We start from the raw sequence: 26,316 nt of genomic DNA on the forward strand, positions 1-26,316 counted from the left end.
CACTACTGCTCACACTAAACACCCCTCTGGATTTTAAGGACAAAATGAAAGATGTTATATGGACAAGTGGCAATGAAGTTACAGTTTTAAACCCCATGTTGGAAGGTAAAATAAATAAAATAATATTCAAAAACATAAATTTAAAAACAAAATAAAATATGCATGGACCAGACACCATGGAAAAGTGATCTGAAGAGATAATGGGAAGGCAAATACCACAGTGATGCTGTAACAACCCAGAGTGTGGCTGCAAAGCTGTTTGGCTGCACTGCAAAGCATTTGCTCAGTGCACACAGCTTTTGTACCTTCCTCTTCATCATTCAGAGTCTTAGCGTGTACCTAGCAATTAACAAGCAACAGTATTGTCTCCAAATCCCATTTTATCCAATAAAAAACATTCTCATTATTCCCTTGTATCAACCATGCCATTCAAGAACTATAGGTTAAGAGAAATGGGGAGCCCCAGCAGTATCTGGGACCAGAGGAAAACTCTGCAGATAAAGAAAACTCAGGCCCCTGGCTCCATTAGGAGTTTGGAGAGCAGCTGCTGAGCTTCATCTCAACAGCTGAAATATCCTTTATACTCCTTAAAAATGCAGGAAGCACACAAGCATCTCAAACTCCCTCCCTGCCACCAATTCATTCACCCCAATTCCACCCATGGCCCCAACATGTTGGTCTCATCACCCATCAGCAGACAGGAAAACTATTCTATCCTTCACTTTTTTCCAATCAGTATCTAGGAAAACAAGAGCCATGTGCAAAATATAATCTAAGAACAGTCTCTTGAAAACCTCCTGCTAATGACAGGAGGTACAGAGGCACCATAAATATTGACTTCAAACACGCTGAGCCCCAGAGACCCCACGCACTCCACAATGTCAATGACCTTCCATGCAGCTGTTAGCATTGGAAATTAGGATTTTTCAAGTACAGATGCTTACTTTAATGCTGAATTTATATTCCACTCATCATAGCATAGCATGGTTAACAGTTGGACTTGATGCTCTTAGAGGTTTTTGCCAACCTTAATGATTCTGAGCCTGTAATTAAAATCTAATATTTTTCCTCTGTATTGAAATGTAAAACTATATAAAAGTATTTTCCAGTGCGTTTACACCAGAATGAATATTATTTCAAGGCAAGACCACTCTCCAGGTTCTCTGCTCCATGTTAAAAAAAAAAATGAAAGAAAATGTAGGCTTTATTATCTCTAACTCATGATGCAATTTTTAATAAATACATTAGACACTGGTTTTCCAGATTCTTTTGTGGCAATTACTCTTTTCTGACACTCCTCCCTACCACTCCTGCCTATGGATCTTTTGCCTTTTGGGGGCAAGACCAGAGGTCTGTGCTTACAGCACTTCAGCCCTGAATGCCTCAACGGCCACAGAAACCACTGAAAACTGATTCCAGACCAGGCCAGGCCCACAGGATCCTCTGCAGAGCTGGTATTAAACCTCAGAAGAGCAAGTTCTGCTGCAAACCAGATCTCACCTTGAGTAGATGGCAACGCAAAGTCTAGAGGAGGTAAAGATAAGGGCTCTGCAATCAAGTCCTCATCCAAAGAAGTCTCTTAACTGGAAAACATCATTTGAGTCATCAGTAACCAAAATGGTCAACTGATTCCACACAAGTGAACTTCCCCAGTCAGGACCCTGAAGATTTGTGAAAGACATGGAGACAAGGACACCAAAAATTTGCTCCTGGGATAACTGAGAGTCACAAATACCAACAGTTGTCCAATACCTGATGGTAACTCAAGTTCCTCCCAAAGCACCCACCCACCTTTCCTCCCACTTTGACACCCTAAGCTAAGACTTGAGGATGTAACAATAAATTGGAACCAACTTTAGTCTAGGATGATGACAACAAAGAAGGAATTCAAGGGGTAAAGTAAAAAAAAAAAAAAGAACAACAAGAAAATGGTCACTCTACTAACAAAGGAAAAAAAAACCCAAAAACCTGCCAAAACCTCCCCCAAAATTCATCTCCTCTTCTTGCATAGGTTTAGCATCTTTAGCACTATTTCTCCAAATTCCTTTGGCAGATAAAATTTTTAACTGTTAGGTTTTTAATAAAATTGACTACCAGGAAATTTCTGCATTAAAAACAATTTTAAATAATTCAATTCCTCAGGGTTTAAGCATAGAGATGTCGCTATGCATGATCACTGCTCCATGTTTAGTGAGTTACAACTCTTCTGCCATGAGTAGGAAATGCATTTTGCTCACAAAAGCCAAAGGCACTGTCAAACCTGCAGCAATCTGCAGAACATTAGGAAAAAAATGCCTGCAAACTAACTGTTACTAGATAATGGTCCCATTTATCATTCTTAAGTTCCATCTTTAATTAAAAATGGGATATCCTCTTACATAAATAAAAAATTGCAGATGTTCTCAAATCACTCCCCTTCAATTTTTTAGTTTTTCCATATATAATATACATAGAATTACGTGTTCAGGAATTTTCTCATGTTATTACATAATACCTAAATACATGCAGATTTTTCCATATTCTATTTAGATACACATCATTTTACATAGAGTATGCTATGCTAAAAAATATTAGCACTCAAAGAAAACACGATAACAGAAATCAGTAGGAATACCATTTAACTGCAAGAAAAATAGAATTTGAAGTAAATTTTCTATTGCTCTACCCATAATAATTTACACCTTTTCTTTTTGAAACATTTGGTAAATCACTAGTTTAAAGGACTGATGTAGTTGCATCAGGTAAGGTGGTGCAAGAGAAACATTAGCTCCACTCTAAATACATTTTTCCCCATATAATTCTTTGAAATACTGCTAAAAGGCATAAATTTTTCCAGTAATTCTGCAACAAGAAAGTCATGTATTTGCTTTCAATGTTGTGGCCACTGCTGTTTCCTTCATTCTTTCTTCAAGTTGCAACTAGACAGAAATATAAGTTCAAGCGTGCAACAAGTAAAATGGAAATTAAGAGAGCTGAAACAAAAAATGATGAACAAGAAGGCAAGGTTATAAACATAAACAATAAAAACAGTCAGTGCTCTGAAATGGAAAGCATTCTTTAAAATGACTGTGTCCACTGGACCATCAGAGTAAATGTGCAGGAGGAAGGGAGGAAAAGACAGGGACAAAGGACAAAGGCAAGAAAAGAAAAATACTGTCCAGGGGAATAAGGAAATGGTGGAAGTCTGCATTACTGAAAGATGAACAAAAAAAAGTCTTTCAGTTGCTTTGTATCAAAGATATTCCGATTAATAGACACAATGTATGTATTCCTAATACTTGTTTTGAAAGGAAGTTAAATCTATCATCATAATGACTCAAAGCCTACCAATAACAGGTACCATTCCCAAGATACTTAGGCTGAGACGTATAAAAGGGAAGAGGAGGAGGAAATAAATTGATCAAACTGTGGTTTGGGGGAGTCAGAAGTTGATCCTAAATTAAATGTTTTCCATTGCACCACAGTTTGGCACATAGATTATAATCAAACTCCTGCTTAGGTCTGTGTTGCTTGTTTAGGGAAGAAACGATATCATAATCCACAAAATTAAATGGTTTATGTGTCAGTTTAGGGTAGCATTTCTGTTTGATACATAATGGTATTTATGAAGCAACCATCCATCTACAACCACCCTCACCCACCCTGCCTCAGCTCACACCAGAGTGGGCTCCAAGATTATGGCCTAAATCCCTTGGATGAAACTACACCAGGAGGTCATGTCCTTGGAGAGCATCCAGTGGACTCCAGCCTTGTTTTAGGAACATTCAGTCTTGTAATCCCAGAGGAACTGAGAAAATAAAACCTGAAAACACCTTTGGGCACATTTTCCAGAGTGACCATGGACCTGGTCAGCGCCTTCAAAATCCGCACTGAAACTCACGGACACCCACAGCAGGTGCTAACAGCCCTCAGAGGCAGAAAAAGAATCCTAGAATGGTTTGGGTTGGAAGGGACCTTAGAGACCATCCACTTCCAAAACCCCTGCCATAGGAACCTTGGTTGCTCCAAGCCCCATCCAAGCTGGCTCCCAGGTACAGGCACATGGGCTGAAATAGGTAAGGAAAGACCTCTGCATTCTTGGTCTGTTGAAGACTGGAAACTGAGATGCCACAACTACCTGAACCAAGACTGTCAAACTTCTTTGGGTCAAGTTAAAGCATACCAAAAAACCCCCCCCAAAAAATATATATTTGTATTAGTGTTGACGTAGGTCGTGTCCCAAAATTACTTTGCTAAAATCAGTTTGTACAATGTAAAATTCCTTTTCATTATGCATCAATTCACAAAACCCAGTCTAGTTGTGAGTACTCATTAAGAAAATTAGTTATTTATTTCACCAGAACATAAAGCTATAAATCTAAATCATGTGCAAAGCAAGTATCTGACAAAATTTATATATATAAGTTTATATATTTACTTCTTAGCTAAAAAAAAAAAAAAAAAAAAAATTGAGATTAGGAAAAAAAGCAGCACCGAAAGAAAGGAAAAAAAAAATCATTATTTTTTCTCTTTATTAGATGCAAACTAAAGCTTTTTTTACTTTCCCTTTGGAAGATCAAATTAGTGTTATGGGCTGGAATGACAATGAATTGTGGAAAGTATCATATTCTTTATAATATAGTAGTGTATATGTTTGTTATTTGGAAACAGAAATGTAATCCATAACTAATCTAGAAATAAAATATATACACAGCAACCATTTAAAAGGACAGATAAAATCCTCATTAAAATCCTAAGTGCAGAAATACTGAATCATAATGCACAATTTCATTACATTTTACTGCCAGCAATGTAAATATCAATTCTCCAGGTGATTCATAAAATTCATTTTAGAAAGAAAAATAAGGATTTCACCCGGCATTTGAGAACATAAAGGAAAACACATGCTAGGGTTTGAAAACCCAGACTGTTCTTTCCTTCTCTCATCAGAATATTTTGCTGGAATTTCAGCAAATCTTTTACACATCAAACAGACAACTGCCATTTCACATTAGCACTTTGTACAGATCACCCAGCAGTCCCAGCCCGTGTCCTTCCCGGCCCTGCACCTCTCCCTGCATCGTCTTCATCGTTCCCATCTTACTTCTGCCAAATCTCAGCTCCCATATATACACTCCCCCTGACTTCAAAGGAAGGAGCCTGCATTTAAACTCATCTAAACCCTCTTTTAACTATCCAAATTGTGAAATTGCCTAATAATGGGAGAGTATTTAAGGGAAAAAAAAAAAAAAGCATGTTGGACAAATTAACCAAGTAAAGTTTTTGGAGGGAAGAGTGCATGTGGGGGTTTCCACACAAAAACGTAAAGAAAACCTGTCACTTTTAAAATGAATAGCTACCATCTGCCAGCATTTTATCTGAGGCAAAGTTGATTAATGCAAAGTGAATGTTTAAGATCACATTGCTGTCTGCCTGAATAAATTTCAGGTAGTTTACTTGGGAGATTTTTTTGTCCTATTTCTTAGAAGATTTTTTTGCTGTTCTTATTGGATCGCCCCCTCCAAGTTTTTCAGCAGCCAGAGCTAAGAATAAAAACATTTGTTCTTAAATCATGGTGCTGTACAAAGACTTTCGAGCACCAGAGTATTGTTTCTGACCCCTCAGAACAAGAGAATTCATCTGCATCAAAAGGACACCCCATCTCCTTCATCGGCTTCACAAAAACTTTTCAGGCAGCCTCTCTCCATCATACTGAAAAGGAAATTTTCGGAGTCTTGTTGTGAGCAGAGAAACAACAGCAGTGCTGTTCTCCTCAATAGGAAATTATTTTGCCTCTAGACCTTCCCTAATTTTTTACGTCATTTTTTAACTGGGTTAAGTGTTTTTACCGGATTAAATTCTTTTTACCAATTATTTAATGATTTGTTTTTATTTACACTATCTTTCCCATTTAAAAAAAAAATGGCAAATCAATTATAGATTCTAAACCTTTTCTTCGTTAACTTTAACACCTTGGTTTATATTAGTGTTCTGTTAAAAATCATTCTCAAATCCATTTGATAATATACACCCCTTCAGAAGTTCTCTCTGACCAACAACATTTTCAGGAGAAGTTTCCAGAACAGGCTTTGGGCAATTTTAACCTAAATCAAACAAAACTCAGTTTTACACATGCATTCCCATGTTACGTTTTTCCAGCATCAGATGGCCTCCAAGTTCTCCCTCAGCAGAGAGAATTTCACACCCCTTATCCAGGCTGGGACACCCTCTATTATCCAGGGCTACAGCAGTGGAGGGCATCATCTGTGCTAAGTGGTGGAGCTTCGTGCCGTTCCATATGGACGTATATTCTCTCTGCTTACACTCGAAGCTGGCTGGACACCAGCCAGCTCTGGTCAGAAGTCACCAAGTTGTTTTAGCTCAGTACATGGTGCCTGTGTCTCGTATCTCAGTAGGGTTTATTGGTTTAGGCTCAACATGGTGCTAGGACGGCCATCTGGCCCCCGGAGCGGAGCGAACTCCCAGCCAGCTCCCTCGGAGCGTGGGCAGGACAAACGTGTGTGCGTTTGCACCAGCCCGTGTGAACTAACCTGGGTGAACTCCAACGATTTGTTCAGGGGGAAAAAAACGCGAGCAAGTTTAGCACTAATGGAATGAAAGAAGTAATGACCCTTTGTTCAGAGAGGGAGCGGAAAAGCGGAGCACAGGGTGAAGCAGTGGCTCCCACACCCTCCTTTGGGCACCTCCACAGCAAGGTGAGAATGTGGATATTTGTACCCATCAGTGAGTTACACCCACATGGTATTTTTAATCAAAAAAGTGTTTAAAGCCAGCTTGGGTAGGGCTTGGAGAAACCTGGTCTAGCGGAAGGTGCCCCTGCCCATGGCAGAGGGGTTGGAACAACATGGTCACCTGCAAACCAACCCAGGCTGGAATTATGTGTTTCTAGGAGACCTGAACCCTGTCCTTATGGGACACTGGATATTACATTAGGTCACCTTATACATTCATGCCTTTACACCAGCTCATCAAAGCACAAGGGATCTCTAGGAGCACATTCCACTGTGCCTCACACAAAACTGCAGTTGAAACACACGGAGCAACAAAGACATGCAGTGAAACCAAGACCACCTTGGACAGAAAATTATTCAGTAATTCCAAAGAGACGAGCCATGTCCCATCTTCAAATGCAATGAATTTGAGCAGTAACATCAAAGTACACACTCTTAGTAGTTAATGCTATGAATGGGATTTATGTTTATTCACCTATATATAGAAGCAAACACCATAAAATACGCCCAAAATATCCCAAACAGTATCAGATTAACTTTTTTTTTTTTTTAATTTGTAGGAAAAGGGTTATCTTCTTTTAACTAATGTACTACTCATACATACAATTTATTCATTCCTTACCTGAGAATTATGAGGGCCAAATTCAAGGAAGGCCTCTAATGGAGGACACATTATTGCAGCTCCTACAAAGATTATATAAACATTTCCAGTATTCCACAGAAAGATGTAAACAGGCACAGATGTTTCCAGCACAAATGGGTATCTGTGTATTCAGATTTAATGAAATTTGCCCTGCCCTGCTTTGAGTCACATCCTCAAACACCTTCTCCAGGGCATGCAGGAATGTTTCTGAAAACAAAATATCTAGAAAGCAGTTAAATCCTCAAGTTTGCAAATGCTCACACATCCACACAGTGTTATGTTTTCAGTAGGACTGAACTACTCACAATAAAAATTTAAAAGATTGCTGGTTTTAAGATATTTAGGGGACACAGCCCACCAGTTAATAAAGATTTTACTCCATAATAAGGTGTTTTCTCCTTATAGAATAGAACAAAAGAATCAGATATGAAACAGTCTTAAATCTAGTAGTTTCGATAGAATATTAAAAATAAAACCCAAAATCAAAAAACAACCACATCTACATTACATACTGTTGAAATATACTCTCCTTTGCTGAACACCACACCTCCAGGTTGGGGGTTTTTTCAAAGCTCTATTAATTGAAAACAATAATTTGTTTTCTCTTTTCTAAAATGTAAAAAGCACAGAATTTGTCTTTAAAATATAGTTGTCAGATATCAAGGGGTATATATATGCTAACATTGACCCTAGGGGTATTTCAGGGCTAGAATCTGTTACAAATAAAATTTTTATTCATATGAACAGCTACCTGGGGGGCAATACTGAATGTTATACATAATATTTATATATATATATTTAAAATAATCTAGCAGTGCTATTAAAACACACTGGAAGCTACACTGAATTTAGTCACTCTCTTTTACAGATCTAAGTCTTACACTCCTAACTTTTGGGGGTATGAATCACTTTCTGTAGAGGATAGCTCCTAAATTATAAACTCCTTTCATCTAATGTGTCATATCAGTGTTTTACTATCTGTAATTTAATAGATTGTTCACTGTAAGAAAGAAAATAGCTAAATAGCTACAAGAAAAATGAAAGCATTTTTTTTCAATAAATTGTGAAACAGCATTTTCAAATTAGAGAACTATCCTTGAGTCAAGAAGAAAAACAAGGCTAATTTTTTTTTTTTTTTACACATTTTCTAGAATTACAGAATAGTCACTGTGTGCTATGGAAAACAACTTTAGGCTAAAGATCAGACATCCACATTTATCAAGGAGTTGAAGCTGTCTGAAGGAAGTTGGGAGACAAAGCAGTGAACACAGCAGTTTTGCAGAGTGACAGCAGCCTGAGGAGGCTATGCTGGACCTTCCAAATCCATGGAATGAAGAAGATAATATCCCACCAACAGCTCACAAAACTCTCAGATTGTTGAAAGCCTTGTCTAGAGAAAGCAGACAGTAATTCCTCCCTTTTTCAGTGCATTTCAAATGCTGTGATTTGGAAACTGCCACCACAAGAATGAAACTACTCATACAAACGCAACATCCAAACACCTTCTTTCCAAAGAAGGAAAAATTGTGTGTGACTCTACACCAATTAAAACTCAATCTGTGGCTGCTGCACATCAACCTATGAGACCATTTCAAGTTTTATATGCAAGTGATCCACCTTTAAATTCTCCTTCTGGCCTTCCAAGTTGAAGGGACTCTGCATGCCCAGGCTTCCCGTTCCTCAGGGCTCCCATGCTCCTCTCAGGAGATGAAGGAAGACATGAGCTGGTTTAACACACTGCTCAACAAAGCCAGGAAAACAGAAAAGCAACACTTTTCTGGAGAAATGCAGCACAGACTTTGCATTGGGGAATTAATATAAGTCCACGCAGTACTGCAGATCAAACACTGAGTGTCCGGTATCTTCCGTAACAGCTCCGCGGGCTCCCTGTGGAGGGTGAGGACACCTTCTCCCTGTGACAGTCCTGGGGAAATCTCCACATTCCTGAGAACATGATGGTACTGCACACCAAGAGAGCGGCCATACAGTTCACAAAAGTAATATTAAATGCCTTGTTTGTTACCAACTCAGCTTTAGTTCTTGCTCAAGGGAGGACATGTCTGTTCTCTGATAAAACAATTAGCAAGTTCATCACAGAAACTCTCTGCTCACTGCAGAGTATCTGAATTTAACATCTACAGCTCTGCACTGCATCCTTTGTTTCAAAAGCACTTTTTAAGACTGCTCCTTAACTCACTGTCACATTTAAACTAACAAACCTTCATCCTCCCAAAAATCAGCTTATATGGATAGAAGTCTAAGTCCTTTAAAACATATCTACACTACTTCTCTCAAATGTATCTAACATCAGACTTAACAGCATCAGTATTACTTCACACACACACACCAGGATCTTGAAATAAAGTACAGTTTGAACATAAAGATTTAGTAAGGCAGCTCCATTATCAGAAGTGCTTGCACTTGAAATATCCGTGACCTTTCTGCATTATTAAACACACAAATAAAAACAAGGTATTTACAAAATGTCACGTTTATGAAAAGCACTTATAAAAGAAAGGGTTTTTTCCGTAAATAATGTCAATATTATAAGTAATGCAAATTTGGTATTTTCCACAACCTCACAAGAAGGTTGAAATATTTAAATGTGCAATTCTAAACACAGAGTCCTGCCAGTTTGCAGTGGAATTTTGTCTTTGCAAACTACTACCTGGGAAGCTGATCTTCAGTGGTTACTGGAAAGCTTAGAAATAGCAGAATTAACATTAATTTTACTCAATGTTTTTTTCTAATAGGAAAGTAGCCATCCTTACTAGGTTGCAGTCTGATGCACTTATACTTTCAATTTAATAGAATAATCGAAACATTCAATTACAAAACAAACATTAAAAATGTGCAAGTAAAGTAGAAGGTACCTCTAATCAGTTTTCCTCTCACCAGCCATATCAGCCCTTGATCCTAAAATTTTATGCTGCCTTCGAGGACAAGGTACAAATTCTATTTTAACCATCCCATCTTTGTCAACTTTGACTGTTTGATTCCCTCTGCTCCAACCCGAACAGCACCAGCAAGGAAAACGCTTTCCTCTCCTTAAGATGCTCCATTGGTTAGATCACATTTATTTGCTGTCAGTAAAGGTTGTATTTGCACATAAGTCTATGACAGATTGCAAGTTTATTAACTTCAACTGAGTTTTCAGGCTGCTGAGTTGAGGTTTTTTTGTTGGGTTGTTGGGTTTTTTTGTGGGATTTTGCTTTTTTTTTGTTTTTTTTTTTTGTCAGCGCTCCCTCCCCCCTTTCCCCAAGATGTGGGTTACTTGACAAATTGGAGTTAAGTTATCTTAGGTCAATGTAACTGTAAGTTAAACTAATGAAGTGTATGTCTATGAGTGATGTCTGATTAGTTTAATACAGTTAGTGCTGGACAGCTTGGGCTGCTGACCTTGAAGGAACACAGATAACATTGTGATGCGTTGGAGGATGTGGTTGTGATACAAGACAAATTTACATAACAGTTTGTCATGTACACTCCTCCAAAACAAAACTGTTGCAAAAAGAAAGCAAGAGGAAACCAAGGCTAAATGCCTCGCACAAGACAAAGCACAGAAAATTAATTATAACATTCGGGTTGGGGTGGGAGATTATTTTAAATGGGAGCCAAAAGCAGGCACAGAAAAGGTGTACATTTACACACTACGTGTTCCAAGATGGGTTAGTGCTGGGTAGCACTGAGCAAATGCAGCCTTCTACAGCACAAATCTACTCTAGAAAAATGATATTCCTTCCTCAGGAAGCACCAACTCACTCAAGGTAACAAATACCAGACCCAATTCTGAACTGCAACTTGTTGGCACATCATTCAGGTGTGCTCAGAGGCCTGCTGAAGTTCATTCTGCTGCTGAAAAGCAGCTAAAAGAACCCTGTACATGAACAGTCTCTCCCCCTGAAGGTGTACAGTCCCCCCACAAGGCTCTGCATGCTCTGAGCAGGGCTCTATCTCACTGCTCCAGACAATCACCTCGCCACATCTCATCTGATCAGGTAGGCCAAGCAAAACTGCTGGGGGGTTTAGAGACAGCTTGGCTCTGGAGTGACTGATTCTCACTATATGATAGCTATCTTGTTGACCTAAATAGCCTGCTTTTATCAGCCCAGGTTCTAGCTGATGGAAATTTGCCACTTACATAAATGTATACTTGACACCCACAGCTGCTGCCATGTTACGGAACCGGACCATCATTAAGATAAAACTGCTCCCTTAATCCTCCAGGTCAGCCTGAGCAGGACCCTGATAAATCAGACTTGCTAAGAGATACACGGGAGGGCACGTGAGGAAGCTTGCAGTGTTCACATCTGTGCCATCTCAGCCTAATCTGTGAAGCACAGTTTAAACCTTTCAGAATAACTGAGCTCATATGATAAATTTCAAATAAGAGATACACGTACACGTATAGACATCAGGTATCCAGATACTGAGAGACTCTCACGGACTGGAGATGCAAGACAAAACAGTCTAGGAAATTCTAAATAAAACATGTAATTTCCCAGTTATACCCCAAGAAGAAAAACCTGTGTTGCCCACTACAAGTCTCTAATTGCTCCCACATACACCCTTGCATGCACACAAGGGTTAAGCTCAAGAGACCCACTTGAAGACATCTCTAATTTGATTTTAGAAATTATTCAATCCCTTGTTTACCTGTAATTAGAACTTGTTGGCACTGTTTGCATGAAATAAAGAGCAGAAGTCCGTGCCTTCCAATGCCACTTCTTAGCTGGGAGTGTGCAGAGAACACAATCTTCTTGTAGCTCTTCCTGGAGGAGATCCATCAGCTGTTTGTGGGAACCACCATAAAAGGGTTCAATGAGAAGGACACTCATTTTCCAAGTACTTCAGAATGGTTTGAAATCTGAAAATGAAAACAGAGAAGTATTTTACTTTAGAAACATATCTTTATTATTATTACTTCAGAAAATTATATGGGAAGAAGAAGAAATAAATTGCAGGCCTTATAGTGTCTTCATTTTTCCTATAAAATTAAACTTTAATATTGTATTAATGAGTTTACTTCAGAAAAGGCTACTTAGGAATTATGATGACAAGATTATTTTGACCTTTAAAAGATACTGTCCGTAATTTTTAAATGAATCAAAATGTGCAGGACTTAAGAACACATTGTATTTTGGATTTATGGGTTAGTTTTCAATCAGGTATCTAAAAGCACCTTTACTTTACACACTAACTCTGAAATATTGTCAATTATTCCATAGATTAGGATGTAGCTTATTCATTCTTATATAGGTTTCCCTCCTCTTCCTGGTGGCAGAGAAAATTAAAGAGCAATTCAAACACACTTCAGCCAGAACAATTGCCAGTAAGAGTGGTTTGGGTAAGTGACTTAAAGGCAGAGCAGCTTGGGGAGATGCAGTTTGGGCATCCCCCAGGACACTCTCCTGCATCACTGGGAGCTGGGATCACCATCCCAGCAACAACAGAAGATGTAAACCATCTTATTTCTTCTGAATACTCCCAAGTGGGTGGAAGAGAACACTAGAGGAGGCTCAAGGAAGCTCTGAGATAAGCAGCCACAGAGCAAACAGGATGCAGAATGTGCTGCCCAAAGCAAGGGGACAGATGAAAACCCGGTGACTATTGCTCATCGCCCTCATGAGTCACACCCTTGGGGTACTCAAAAGCTGCTTTTCACATGCTTTGAGCAAAACCATCACACACAAAAGCTGAAAACAAAACCCCGAAAGGTGTTCACCATCCACAAACACCTCTCTCATGGTTTCCCTCTCAACACTCCCTAAGAATGATGGACTCTCTGCTAAACTCAGTTACTCAGGACTTGTGTTTGACACTGTACATTGTAAGACCTTACACCCATTTCCTGACCTGCAATTTCTAGTGGTTTCAGACTGTAATCCTTATCTTGCCAAAACCTCTGGTGACAAGAAGTGAGAATTCAACAGAGAACTACATACTCTCTTGAAAATCTCAATCATCATCTCAACCATAGCTGAGAAACCTAGTTCCATTCAAGATCAGGATAAAAATATTATGTATTCAGTAATCAGAGGGCAGAAAACAAATGAAAAGCACTGTAGCTATCAAAAGATAGTTAACCAGCGACAAAAATCCGAACACTGAATCATTTAACTGGGAGACAAAACACAAGAAACCTTTAGGTAGCTTTTTGTTGTTGGCCCACCATGGTGCCAGATGGTGACGTAGAGCTTCTGGGTCATTATAGAACAATCAGCAAGAGAAAAAACATTCCATGCTCCAACTTTCTTGCCCTAATCCATCCTGGATTCAAGTTATCATTTTCTCTATTATTCACTCCCCCATAATGTTTCAAATAAATTACTTGTTTTAACAAACATGTTCTTTGCAAAATCAAAAAGAAAGCCATCTGGAAGCAGAGACTTCACTCCATTTTGGAGCTTGCTTCTTTTCAGGTAGCAGAGCAGTTTCTGATCTCTTTTCCACTGACCTAATTTCAAAAAAAATCACACTTTTGAGATCACTGACGTTTTCTGAATTTACAATGATGTAACCAAAATCATACTCTCTCCTCCAAAGCCCTTTTGGAGCCGGCAGGGTAATAACTGCTATAAAAACACAAGCTGTGGTTTAGAATCTGCACTATTCACCTAAAGAACAATTTGTAATTAATCATGCTATGCTTGTCATCAAATGCCACCGAAAATTTAATTCAAAGGACTAATGTTTTATAAATTCAGCCCCTAAAAACTGGGGTATGCGAAAAGTTGGTAAATGCCACTGAGTCAGTCACTCGAGGAGGCTTGCAACTAATTTACAAATCATTAGCAGTATCAGTAATAAAGCAATTTGTTCATGAAGCATCTGATCAAATCACACTTCACCAGACTAGTTCTGAAACTGGTTTTATCACCAGGTTTAGCTGAACCCACACTGTGCTCTTTGGTTTTATTTTGCACCAGTTTTCACTGTACATCCCTCATGGGGACAGAGAATGACTGTACATGCTGACGGTAAGAGATTGCTCAGTCCTCGTGTTTCCTCCTGCTTAAAGACCCTGACATTTAGTTAATTATTCTGCATTTACCTACCTTTAGGTCTATTAGTGAAACTGCATGATGCAAATATTACACAAGTATTGCCATACAATAAACCCCCTTTGGCTATTTACATTGGGAAACTGGGTTGAAATCGTGGATGTGTCGTGGAGTGGGTGTTAAGATAGCTCTTGATATGTAATTCTTCACAATAACACTCACAGACCCCGTGGCAGCAGCCCGTGAGGGTGACAATCAGCAATGACACATTTTTTTCAGAGACGACCTAAAGCTCAAAGGTTTTCTTACAAAACTCACTCACCCAAAAAAATTTAGGTGCTGCTTATTGAAATCCTCACTAGCATTTGTTGGATTCTGTTGTCGTGTGATCGCTGTACATTACCAGGAATATGCATCAAATTCAATTTAGAAAAAAATGTTATAATGTTATTTAAGAAGAAGTATAAGGTTTATTTTATTCTTTTTTGTTGTTCATTTTTAAATAAGATGCTACCTACATAAGATACTACTAAAGGATAATGGCAGTACAATACATGTCACATTCACTTCAGGGCTTGACTAAGATGGAGCAATGAAAAAGTCAATAAATTTTCTGTTTTTAAAAGATACACTGATAACGCTAAGGAAATTATATTATATATAACTAATAATTTCTTGTACTTAGAAAGACACAGAGGAGGTAGAACAGAGTCATTTGGCTCATATTTCACCCACATGACTTCCAGTTTTGTTCACATACAAAAATAACAGCTATTATTTTTGCTTTATTTCCCTTGACCCAGCCAAGTTAAGGTAAATATGTACCATAAACTCCTCAGCGGTCTCCAAAAGACACAGCTGATAAATGGCCTGAGAACATTCACCGTATCTGATGGAATGCAATCCTCAATTAAATATAAATCACTCCAGGTATTCTTTTCCCCATTTCAAAGAAAACAACAAATATTAGAAAAACAGAACTGCTTCCCCTTTCTCATTACAGTATTTCCTCTCTGGAGCCAGCAATCCTGGGTGTTCCTCAAACAGCTCAACCCCATCCACAACAGCTGCAGGATCCTTTCCTTTGAAAGTTTCCTACTCTGTCTTTACCACACAGAGCAGCACATTCTTCAGGATACACATTACACATCTGACAGAAAAATCCTTCCAAGTGGTAACAGTGTCAAAATGACATGACTAATACAGAGGTATACTGAAGTACTGAGAAGTGTAGGTGGGTAATTAGGTGCTGTCTCAAAGCCAGCAGCTCACAGTGACATTCAGCCAGGACTTTTGTCACTTGCTGCAGTTCTACCCCACACTGAACCATGGCAAGTGATGGAGTACCTGAAAGGGCCACTGCTGTTTGAACTAATAATTTCCTTTTAAAAGGAAGTCAGGGTATCGTACAGAGTAATAAATAAAAATTTACTTTAAAGGCACAGAAGAATTAACTATTCAACCAGCCACAAAACCATGGCTTCTTTTTAAACTGTAGGTGAACACCAACTTAGGTATTTTTGTTAACCAACCTAGGCAGAGAAAACCCATCATTTTCCACAATTTAATAAAGAACACACATTCACTCTGTCTTACAGAAGTGTGGTTTCACAAACATCAGCACAGCTCACATCAAGAAGCCATAATTAGTTTGTTCATTGACGTACTCAGACAACATAAATTACAGATCACGTTTAAATATCTGTCCAACAAAACAGCTGAGCAACCATCCAAACCCAAAGGAATAACTGTTAATATATTCCACAGGTAGAGATCTGCTATTACTTACAGGAAGTAAGGTATATGGTTTCAGTAATGGTTGTTTTAACCGTCACAGTCCCACACGTATGAGAAATTTATTCCACCACCATATCCGAGCACACGTGGTTCAGTGTCTCGTAACTCAACCCACGGCAAAACCCACCAGGTACGAACTGTGGACATCAACATAACTTAAACCTTTGATGGTTTCACATCAACACACTGCAATGGCTGATACAGGCAAAAAATTTCCATGTTCCACACTGCAATAAAACAGGATTTTCCAAAGGACTATTAACAATCTTTACCTTTCCTTCTCTACCCCTTCACCCTCCCATCCCCACCTGAAGTGGGGAGGTGGTGTAAATACACACATACAGAGATTGAAAGAGCCTGCATTGCCCTCCCACGCATGACAGTGACTCACTGAAACCCTGGAGCTGTACCTTAAACACAATCACATTTTAAGGTTTGACCAAAATTTAACTTGAATTTAGATCACCCAAAAGTACCAGCTCTGAGGTTTGTCATTACTAAACTGCATAAGTGAAAATGACAATTTATCTTTTATATAAATCAACTGGAAAAAGCAAGAAGTCCTCCACTTCTTTTAAGAATGTGGTAAACCAAAATCGTTCACCTGTATTTGGATGGCTGAGCAGCAGTAACGTTAATTTACTGGTGACACCCATAAGCCACAGTCTGGTCCATGCATACAACCTGAGAGTTGCAAACACCTACAGAATGCCAAAATCTCTCATTACCTGGAGGCAGCAAGGAACGAAACCTGCGTGGATTGCTCAGCCTGCTTTGGTTTCACTAAAACACCACATCTCATTTTTACTGTGCTTATGATCTACTCATACAAGGGCATGGAGTGATAGAACAAGAGGAATAGCCTTAAACTGAAGGAAGGTAGGTTTAGATTAGAAATAAGGAAGAAATTCTTCCCTGTGAGGGTGGGGAGGCCCTGGCACAGGGTGCCCAGAGAAGCTGTGGCTGCCCCTGGATCCCTGGAAGCGTCCAAGACCAGGTTGGATGGGGCTTGGAGCACCCTGGGACAGGGGAAGGTGTCCCTGTTCGTGGCAGGGGGTGGATCTGGATGGGCTTTAAGGTCCCTTCCAACCCAAACCATTCTCTGATGCTATGATGCAATCAGAATTGCAAACAATATAATTTTTAAAGAATTGGTTTGATCTTAAGTGAACTGTGAGGATTGCCAGGTTCAGCTCTTACACCTGTGTTTTCAACCCTGAGATGGAACAGCAGGAACTGGAACTCAGAGTCTGAAGATGTCCCATGGCTATCAATCCAGAGACACCCTGACACAGGAGACAGTAAAGGCTCCTTTTGGAGTTTATGCATTTAGAAAGTAACATGCTGTAAAATCTGCACATTACTCTGTGAATGCTAAGTTAACAATACTGCTATAAATCCTTAGAAAAAAGTTGTTAATGCATATGCAGTGCATGCATTTTAAAACTCAGTATTTAAATTGTTTTACTATTTTGTCTAAGCAAAGGCACTAATGACCTTCATAATTTTCTGTTGTAAATTAAATTTGTTTTTTTCCAGCTACAGAAGAGCAAAAAAAATTTAATCCCTATACTTCTCTCTGCACCTTCTTCCCCTGACACAGTCTGAGACTGTCATAAATACTTTGTATCTATACTTCTAGCCATCCTCAATCAACATCTTTGAAGATCTTAATCTATACTGAATAAATTATTGCAATTTATTCTTTTTTTCCAGTGGAGCACGACATCTGTGCATCACATTTATGGTTAACTCAAAACCACAACAGTCAACACTACCTCGGTGGGGAAGCCTCCACCCCCCCTTGGAGCACAGCACTCCAAAGATACATTTTCAGGGAAATTTCACTGACTCATGTGCTGAGCCTCAGTACATTGAGAATGACAATTACAATACACAACTTGGTTTCTTTGTGTCTAATCGAATCTCCTAAATTCTATACACAGGACTAAATACTGCTTAGGACAGGGTATGAGAGATACTCAGTACTCTGTAAAACTATTTTCACAAATTCAGATTAACAAAGGCAAATAAAGCATTGCTAATATTTAATTATGATACGATTTTTCTTCCAAAGAAAGGCAAAATAGAAGGGAAAGAGACACAGAAGAGGCGTGATGGAGAACCAGGGCCACACTGTGCCAGGGAAACAACTACAGCCACGATCACCCATCACCAGCAAACCCAATTAACTCTTCCACAGGGTTTGTTCCTCTGTCTCCTCCCTTTAATGGTCCAAATACATTTATAGAAGTTGACACGAGTATGCTGCAGAGTAGTAGGTATTAAATAATTACCTTCACAAAAAGTTTTACATTCTTTTGAGGAGCTCTTTCACTACTAACAGGATTTTTTTTAAAAAGGGAAAATTAAAAAAAAAAAAATACAGATCTAATATGAGAGTATAACCTCATATGAGAGTATGCCAGGTTTGCAATTGGATTTGAGAGAAAATTAGTTATTCTGATTTAACAGTTAATTATAAGCTCCCATTTGCCATGTAATTCAGAAGCCTGGAAAAATGAAAGCTGATTTTAACAGAGACTGCTAAAGTTGTTAAATGGTACATTGGCTTTATCCAACTTACTTGCAGCATGTTTACAGTACTTGAAGGATCAGCACAGTTTACAGGACTCAACATTTCCAGTGCTGCACCTATGACTGTAAATTTAATAGCACTGATGATGCTTACATTAAGTTTAAATAGATGAAGGATCCTTGATTTAGAGTATCTCTGAGAGGAGAGGGAACTAATAGGTGTGGTAATGGGAGATGTAGCACTATTTTTAAACTTGACAGGAGACATATTAGTTGCTAGTTCCCTATTATAGAAAAAGTCCCAGTCTGGTAATAATGGGCTGGCATTTTGAAATTCCTCCCCATTTATAAGGAATATGATGAGAAATGTGCTCCACACACTCTGAGTTTCAGACCAGTTTCTGTACAGAAAGGTAAGAATTACAATGTGCATTCATGGCCAGTTAAGGAACATATATATTCATTTTTAAAAAGTCACAAATATTTTAACTAATTTTATTTGAAAGTCACAGTCTACAGTTCATATTAGCTGATTGATTAAAAGCCAAAGCACTTGCTAGAAGCCATCATTAGTCACTCTGTGAGGTAATAAAAATCACCCTATATGAAAAAGTTGGTTTGTTTTCCCCAGCAAACCCGAAGTAGCAAAATACTAAGTGAAGAGCAAATCACTCTTGTATCAACAAAATTTGGGATTGAGGACTTCAGCTGCTCTTGTACAAAAGCTGGAATTGCAAGAGTTAATTTAAACATTAATTTAAACATTAGGCTTGGTAGCCTGAGATGTTTGGCAGCAACACTTGAGTGGGCACAAGCCAGATTTATTTTGCAGTCAGAAGGTATCCCTTTGAATATGTGATGAAAGGATCTGCATCTTCAGTCACACCTTGAGTCCACGAAGAGGATGGAATGAGATCTACTGTCAAATCAAGTTCAGCTGTGAAATCAGGGAGGGGTCCCACACACAGGAGCAATTCTGAGGGCAGGTGGCCAGAAAGACAACCCTGTCCTGGGCTGCATCCAAAGCCATGGGGGCAGGAGGGTGAGAGAGCAGATTCTGCCCCTCTGCTCCCATGAGATGCCACCTGCAGAGCTGCATCCAGCTCTGGGGTCCTCAGTAAAAGAGGGATGTGGACTTGGTAAAGCCAGGCTGGGAGAGCTGGGGGTGCTCCCCTGGAGAAGAGAAGGCTCTGGGGAAACCTTAGAGCCCCTTCCAGTGCCTAAAGGGGCTCCAGGAGAGCTGGAGAGGGACTGGGGACAAGGGATGGAGGGACAGGACACAGGGAATGGCTTCCCACTGACAGGGTTAGATGAGATATGAGGACAAAATGTGAGGGTGGGGAGGCCCTCGCACAGGTTGCCCCATCCCTGGAAGTGTCCAAAACCACGTTGGGCAGGGCTTAGAGCAATCAGGGATAGTGGAAGGTATCCCTGCCCATGGCAGGGGGTGGAACAGAAGGAGTTTTAAGGTCTCTTCCAACCCAAACCATTCTGTGATGCAAAGTTCACAAGACATGTAAGATTACTGCAAAATTTATTTCAACCACGATGGAAAATGGACTTCAAAAAGGGGAGCCAAATGTACCTGCCATGCTTTTCACCTTAAGACCTGCAACAAAAGCAATTTAAATGACAGTTATGAGGATTTTGCCAACCTATAAAATCCTTCACCAAGAGAAGACAATAAATGATCACATTATTGTTTCTTTATAAGATGCAACATTTAAGTACTGGATCCGTACAGAAGTGTGGGCATGATGCCCTTGTGATTCACTAAGTAACTTCAAGGATTAAATGCTACCTGTACAAAAAAGTCCTCAGTTTCAAATATTAAGTACTAAATTTCAACAAATGAAATAATATTTTGGTCTTTCACTTGCCCAATTCTTTTCACTTCAGGAGAGAGCTGAACCAAGGCTTCATGCTATGAAGCCACGAGAACAGAAACACCTCTCATTAACTTCTGTGCAGTCAGCACCACGTTATGGCTTTCAGAAACCCCTTGGAAGCTCACAGAGTCAATAGCAAACACCACACAACACTGAACGAGGGCTTCATACAGCACTAAACATATTTTTCCATGTTGACAATATTTATATCCTATTTCCAACTTGACATGCAGATGATATGTTACCCACATCAATTTATAAAACTAGCACAATGGGAGTTGCCAATTTGATTTAGTGGTGCAGCACCCTGTTTCCTGTAAATAATTTCCCTACCAGGCTTTCACTAAGCCCTCTGAAAGGGCTCTAAAAATATTAAAGGCTGCAGATTCTGGCCAAAATGCTTTCTGACAGCTCACTGCAAGTGTTCCCCAGCATCTCTGCTGACCCAAGAATAGCAAATTTAATGACTTAAGTCACTTGTTTCCATCCTCTTGTCTGCAGAGCTTGCAAAACACTTCAAGGATTGGCTCAAAGCAATGAAGAAAAGTGTATTCATACATTTTATTTTACTTCACAAGTATCAGAAAGTTAAGGGGTCTGCCTCCTCCACTGGGAAGTATCTATGGATACACACATTGCAGAAAGCTGAAAAACACTGACACAAGTTAAATAAACATGTCTGGTATCATCTGCCAATTGAAATGGTGAGCATTGCAGGAAATATTTGTTTTCCATGAATAAAAGCGATACACAAGCATCTCAAAACAATCTGTTTTGGAAGGTTATTTTGGTTGTTTTGTAAACAAGTTTAGGTTCTGAGCTGATGTTTTCAAAACAGATACTGCAAAGCGAATAAATATTCATGTCTGGGGGAGACCCTAACAGATATGAAACAAGTGTGGCCCTTTTTAGCAGTGCCACAGATAAAGCAAGGCAAGGACACTCACAGAGGACATCAAGATGTAAATTTTTTCCTTGAAGTTTCTCAGATGGCTGAAAAGTGCCATTAAAATCATTATGCTCAAAAAAGCAGGGGCCTTAAAACCTTGGCTTTTATTGCACATAAGAAATTCTGGCTATAACCCACCATCAGCACTGTAGTCTTTATAAAAAAAGAATTAAAAACAGGGACTTTTTAAATGTGACTTCATTATAAATCACTACGGTATCAGTACAACTCACTTAGGATTTCAGCTTTAGGGTCGCTTGGGAATCATTTCTGCACCTGTCTAAAAAGAGTCTAAAAACCATTTGCTCTGCTTGAGCAACTGGCCATACTCAGAACTTTTCTTCAAAACCTGAAAGCCCTTATCAAAATAAAACATCCTGCTCAACTAAACCAAAATTATGCTGTCACTTAGATACTTGCACTTATACCACCACAGAACCTGCAGAACCCAGCACATTCCTCCCACACACTGGTACAACACTAAGAATCACAGAATAGTTTGGGTTTGAAGAGACCTTAAAGGTTATCTTGTTCCAACCCTGCAGGCAAGGACACCTTACACTAGACCAGACTGCTCCACACCCCACCCAGCCTGGCCTTGAACACTTCCAGGACTGGGAGCTCAGGAACATTAAGTATGGTTTATAATAGCCAGGACTACAGGAGAGCAGAGAAAAAAAATTCACTGCAGGGCTCAGAGCTGAAGAAACTATTTTAAGGTCATTACTGGAAGATCCTAACTATTTAAACTTTAGCTGGCTATTAGTAGGTGCTCTTGCTGACACTGCTGATAAAAATCCCAGAAATACCATTACAAGGCAACGCAAGAAACCGCTCACACCTCACGCACGCAAAGTCTGTGCTTAATATTCCCACTTCTTCATTTCAAAGCCACAAAGATCACAGGCTTTGCCAGCAAGCTAAAGAGCTGTTCTGACTCCTACTAAAGACATCAGGGCTGTGCAGTTACTCTGGCCATTGGGAAATTTTTGGCAATACCACTAGTTAAGCATTCACAGCAGCCATAAGCAGCTCTTGGAGGTCTGGACAGCAGCAGCATATGGATAATTTAGGAATACCTCTGTAATCAAGGCAGTATTACCTCACAACAGTATTCCATATGCAATCAGACCCACAGCAATGCTACAGCTGAAACTCCTGGTTGTTTTTCATGTACAAAGGACATGGACTTGTTGGAGTGGATCCAAAGGAGGCCATGAGGATGCTCCAAAGGCTGGAGCCCCTCAGCTCTGGATCCAGGCAGGGAGAGCTGGGAATGTTCACCTGGAGCAGAGAAGGCTCCAAGGAGACCTTAGAGCCCCTTCCAGTGCCTAAAGGGGCTCCAGGAGAGCTGGAGAGGGACTGGGGACGAGGAATGGAGTGACAGGACAAGGGGGAATGGCTTCAGACTGATAATAGAGAAAGGTGAGATTAGAGATTTGGAAGTGCTTGGGTTGTGGAGGTAACATTAAACCTATATTCAGTTACCTATTTATGCTGTGATTTTCAAAAATCACTTTTAGTAAGTGGATCTGAAGCCAAGAGAGGCATTACATGGGCCTTTCCACAGAATGAATGGTGCAGGTCTTTCTAAATCTTTTCAGATCCCATCTTCCCATCAGTGTTTAAGCAGAGACTGATCCCACAAAGCTTTGTCAGCAATAGATACTTGAAGTTGCTTATGAAACTGATTTAGCCCCACATTTAAAGCAGAAATAAATCTGGAAGACACTCCACTCTCCCACTTTGACCACTGGAGATAAAACATAACTGAGAGAGGGAAAAGGGCAGGAAGGGGAAGAGTAAGTTCCCTCCAGAAAATATACATGGTGGAAAAAAACACAGACAGGGTACCCAAATTAAGCAATACCAAGCAAATGCTTTGAGAAAAAGGAATTATTTCCACCTATCTGCATTGATCACACACATGCTTCCACTGACAAGAACCTAATCCAGACTCTGCCTGTTCATCTCAAAATGGTTATGAAGCCATGTGTGAGGTGCATTCAACATCCTCTAAGATGAACAGAATCTGTTTTGCATGCCAATATCCTTGGAGAGAGCAATATTCATGCAAGATGATTCAAGCTACTCTTCAGAGCTGCATCACTCTGCCTCCCCATTGAAGCTCTGAATGAGCATGGGCAAGAGACATCCATAAACCATTTTTCCTAGAGTCTATACACAGTTGGTTTCTTAACACTCACGGAAACATCTTCTTGGGCATTAACAGAATGACTTAGAAAAAAAGTCTGCTTTTTTCTCTTTAGAGCTGAGTTTCTTTTCAAGCTGTGTAACACCACTTGATATTTAGTTTAGCTACTCAACCAAGCATCAGCCTTCAATGTATCCAAGGTGCAGAATGGTTGACTAACACAGACCATTTCACTTGTTTGGGCTTATTTACAAATACCACTTACATACTGCTGGCATTTATAATGACACCTGGGATGTTGCTGACACACCACTACGTTTGTAAAGTTGGAGTCTACAGGCACAGTGGATTCTAAGAAACGTGCTGGGAAATACACACAGCGTTTCCTTTGACTGTAACTAGAATGGTTATTTTGACTATATCCTATCTGAATAGGGAAAAGAGCTTCAGAAACAAGGTTTAGCAAGGCTAATCCCCCACTGATTTTCTTATCACTCAACACTATTTCACTCAATTACTTTTGTCAACAATTTTCCCAAAAATTTCCTCCTGACCACATTACAGGGTTGCTTAAATTATACCGTAGAGACACGTTCATGCATACACAGAATTTCACATATTTCTGACTATTGTTACCTACTGACTTGTTATTCTAAAGCCCACAGTCTCTAAATACTACACTTCAGTCCTAGAAACCTCGACACAGTGTTTGATGACAGAAAAATACTTGGTTTGGTTTTGTGTGTATATAGGCAGACTCTAAGGAATTTACCTTACAATGGAAACAAAAATGGAATATAGATGATTTATTCAGCTTTGCAATGCCAAAGGAGTCCTAACCTGTATTAACATGCCCCAAGCCCAGAAGTGTCCAAGGCCAGGTTGGACAGAACTTGGAGCAACCTGGGATAGTGGAAGGTATGCCAGCCCACGGCAGGGGGTTGAAACTACACCATTTTTAAGGTCCCTCACAACCCAAACCATTCTGATTCTAAAATAAAGCAAAGCACTAGATCTGTGTACATGCTCAAATTACAAGCAATTTGTAAGAAAAAACTTGGATTCTCACACAGAATACAATATAACTTCTAACCAAACATTGACGATTGTTCTGGTTAAATATGCTTTAAACAACAATTCTATCTCCTCCCTCCAAACCCTAAATCATACTACACCTTCTGCCTGGGGTTTTCCCATTATTAACAACATGAGGTTTCATTTATCTGCTTTTATCCAAAAATGCTGAAGAGCTTAACAAACATTAATTAAACCTCACAACACTCCTGTGAGGTAGGTAGGTATTGTTATCTCTGCTTTACAGATGAGAAAACTTGAATTAAAAATTGTGATTTACACCATTTCCCAACAGTAGCTTTATAATAAAACCAAGAGCAGAAGAAAGGAGCAGTGACTTGTATGTCCCTACTCCCAGCTACCACAGTACACATTCTCTTTCAAACCAGCAGGACTTTACTTGACACTTTGCCACATGTGAGAAAAATATTCTGAAAAACAGCGTTAGTTTATCATTAGCATCATCCCTTCTAAGAAAATACAGACAAATACATCTTTCACCCAGATCGTACTTCCATTATTTCGTTATGAAAATGAGACAAAATGGTATCCTCTTCATCTGGATAGCTGATGAATTCCATCTTCAAAAGGAAAATCCACACTTCTTGAAACCATATGAATTGTTTCTCATATGACTGAATCCCTGATTTCCTCTTTTCATTTACGTTTCTTAACAATTTCTATTTTTTCCCTATTCTCTTGGCTTCTTTTCTCAATACTTCACGTGGTACTTTCCTTTCCTTAGTTCTACATCACCTTTTTTTTTTCCATCTTTAAACTTTTTTTATGATGCAACAAAATCTACATCGGATTGACTTACAAACAGCACATCAATTACTACCTTGATGATCACATATCAATTTTTCCTATCTCAAACTACTCTCACTTCCAACCTGTGTATGAACGTGTCTTCCACATCTCCTATCTGACCTCCTATCTGACAATCCACAACCTCAAATACTCTTCTCTTTGCCTATTCTGCCATATTCCTCATTAAGAAACCTCCAGTTTGAATACATTCATTTTTCAGTGTTCCAGAAGCAAAAGCTTCATGGTCCTCTTGCCTTATTTTCCTTGTCTCACTTCCCTGCCTATCTGTCCTCTATAAAAGTGGCAGTCTCTGCTGCTAAGATGGCATAACAAATGGTTCTAGATGGACAGGGAGACAACTGAAGTTAAAGAAACTTGTTTTGAAATAAAGTTGATAAAAGCTTTTTTTTTTGACAAAAAAACTGTTAAATGTTTTTTGAAGTCATATGATTTTCCTATGACTTTATTTCTCTTACTTTAGAATCAGCAGGAAAAGTTAATTTAGCCCTTTCTTTTTAAACCACACAAGTTAGCACATCTTGTTTGTGCTGCTTGCTCTAATGAAGTGAGCCTACACTTGCCAGTGCACAGTAAAAATAGGTAGCTCTGTTATTCATATACTCCGCAAGCAGCATCTTGCAGGCTCTGAGAAAACTTGCTCTCATCATATGGAGGCTGCAATAAATGTTCAGCCACTGTTTTCTCCTTCAGCTCTCAAAATTACAG

At 39.3% G+C, this 26,316-nt stretch overlaps 1 protein-coding gene across 10 annotated transcripts in view; it reads right to left on the reverse strand.

Moving 5' to 3' along the window:
* GTDC1 (glycosyltransferase like domain containing 1) overlaps positions 1-26,316 on the reverse strand; it is a 198,123-nt gene that overhangs the window by 132,262 nt on the left and 39,545 nt on the right. For 9 of the 10 annotated variants that reach the window (XR_011152049.1, XM_069021295.1, XM_069021294.1 and 6 more), the window contains one exon: positions 12,031-12,241. Coding sequence is in view for 8 of the 10 variants with exons in the window: in XM_069021295.1 (XP_068877396.1) it covers positions 12,031-12,212 (182 nt within the window). In the remaining 2 variants the exon portion in view is untranslated. Of the gene's footprint in view, positions 1-12,030; positions 12,242-26,316 lie in introns of those variants that run through there. The other variant, XM_069021296.1, reaches the window with a different exon arrangement.

Source organism: Aphelocoma coerulescens, chromosome 7 (genome assembly GCF_041296385.1).
Source record: "Aphelocoma coerulescens isolate FSJ_1873_10779 chromosome 7, UR_Acoe_1.0, whole genome shotgun sequence".
In the NCBI taxonomy this organism is placed as follows: domain Eukaryota; kingdom Metazoa; phylum Chordata; class Aves; order Passeriformes; family Corvidae; genus Aphelocoma; species Aphelocoma coerulescens.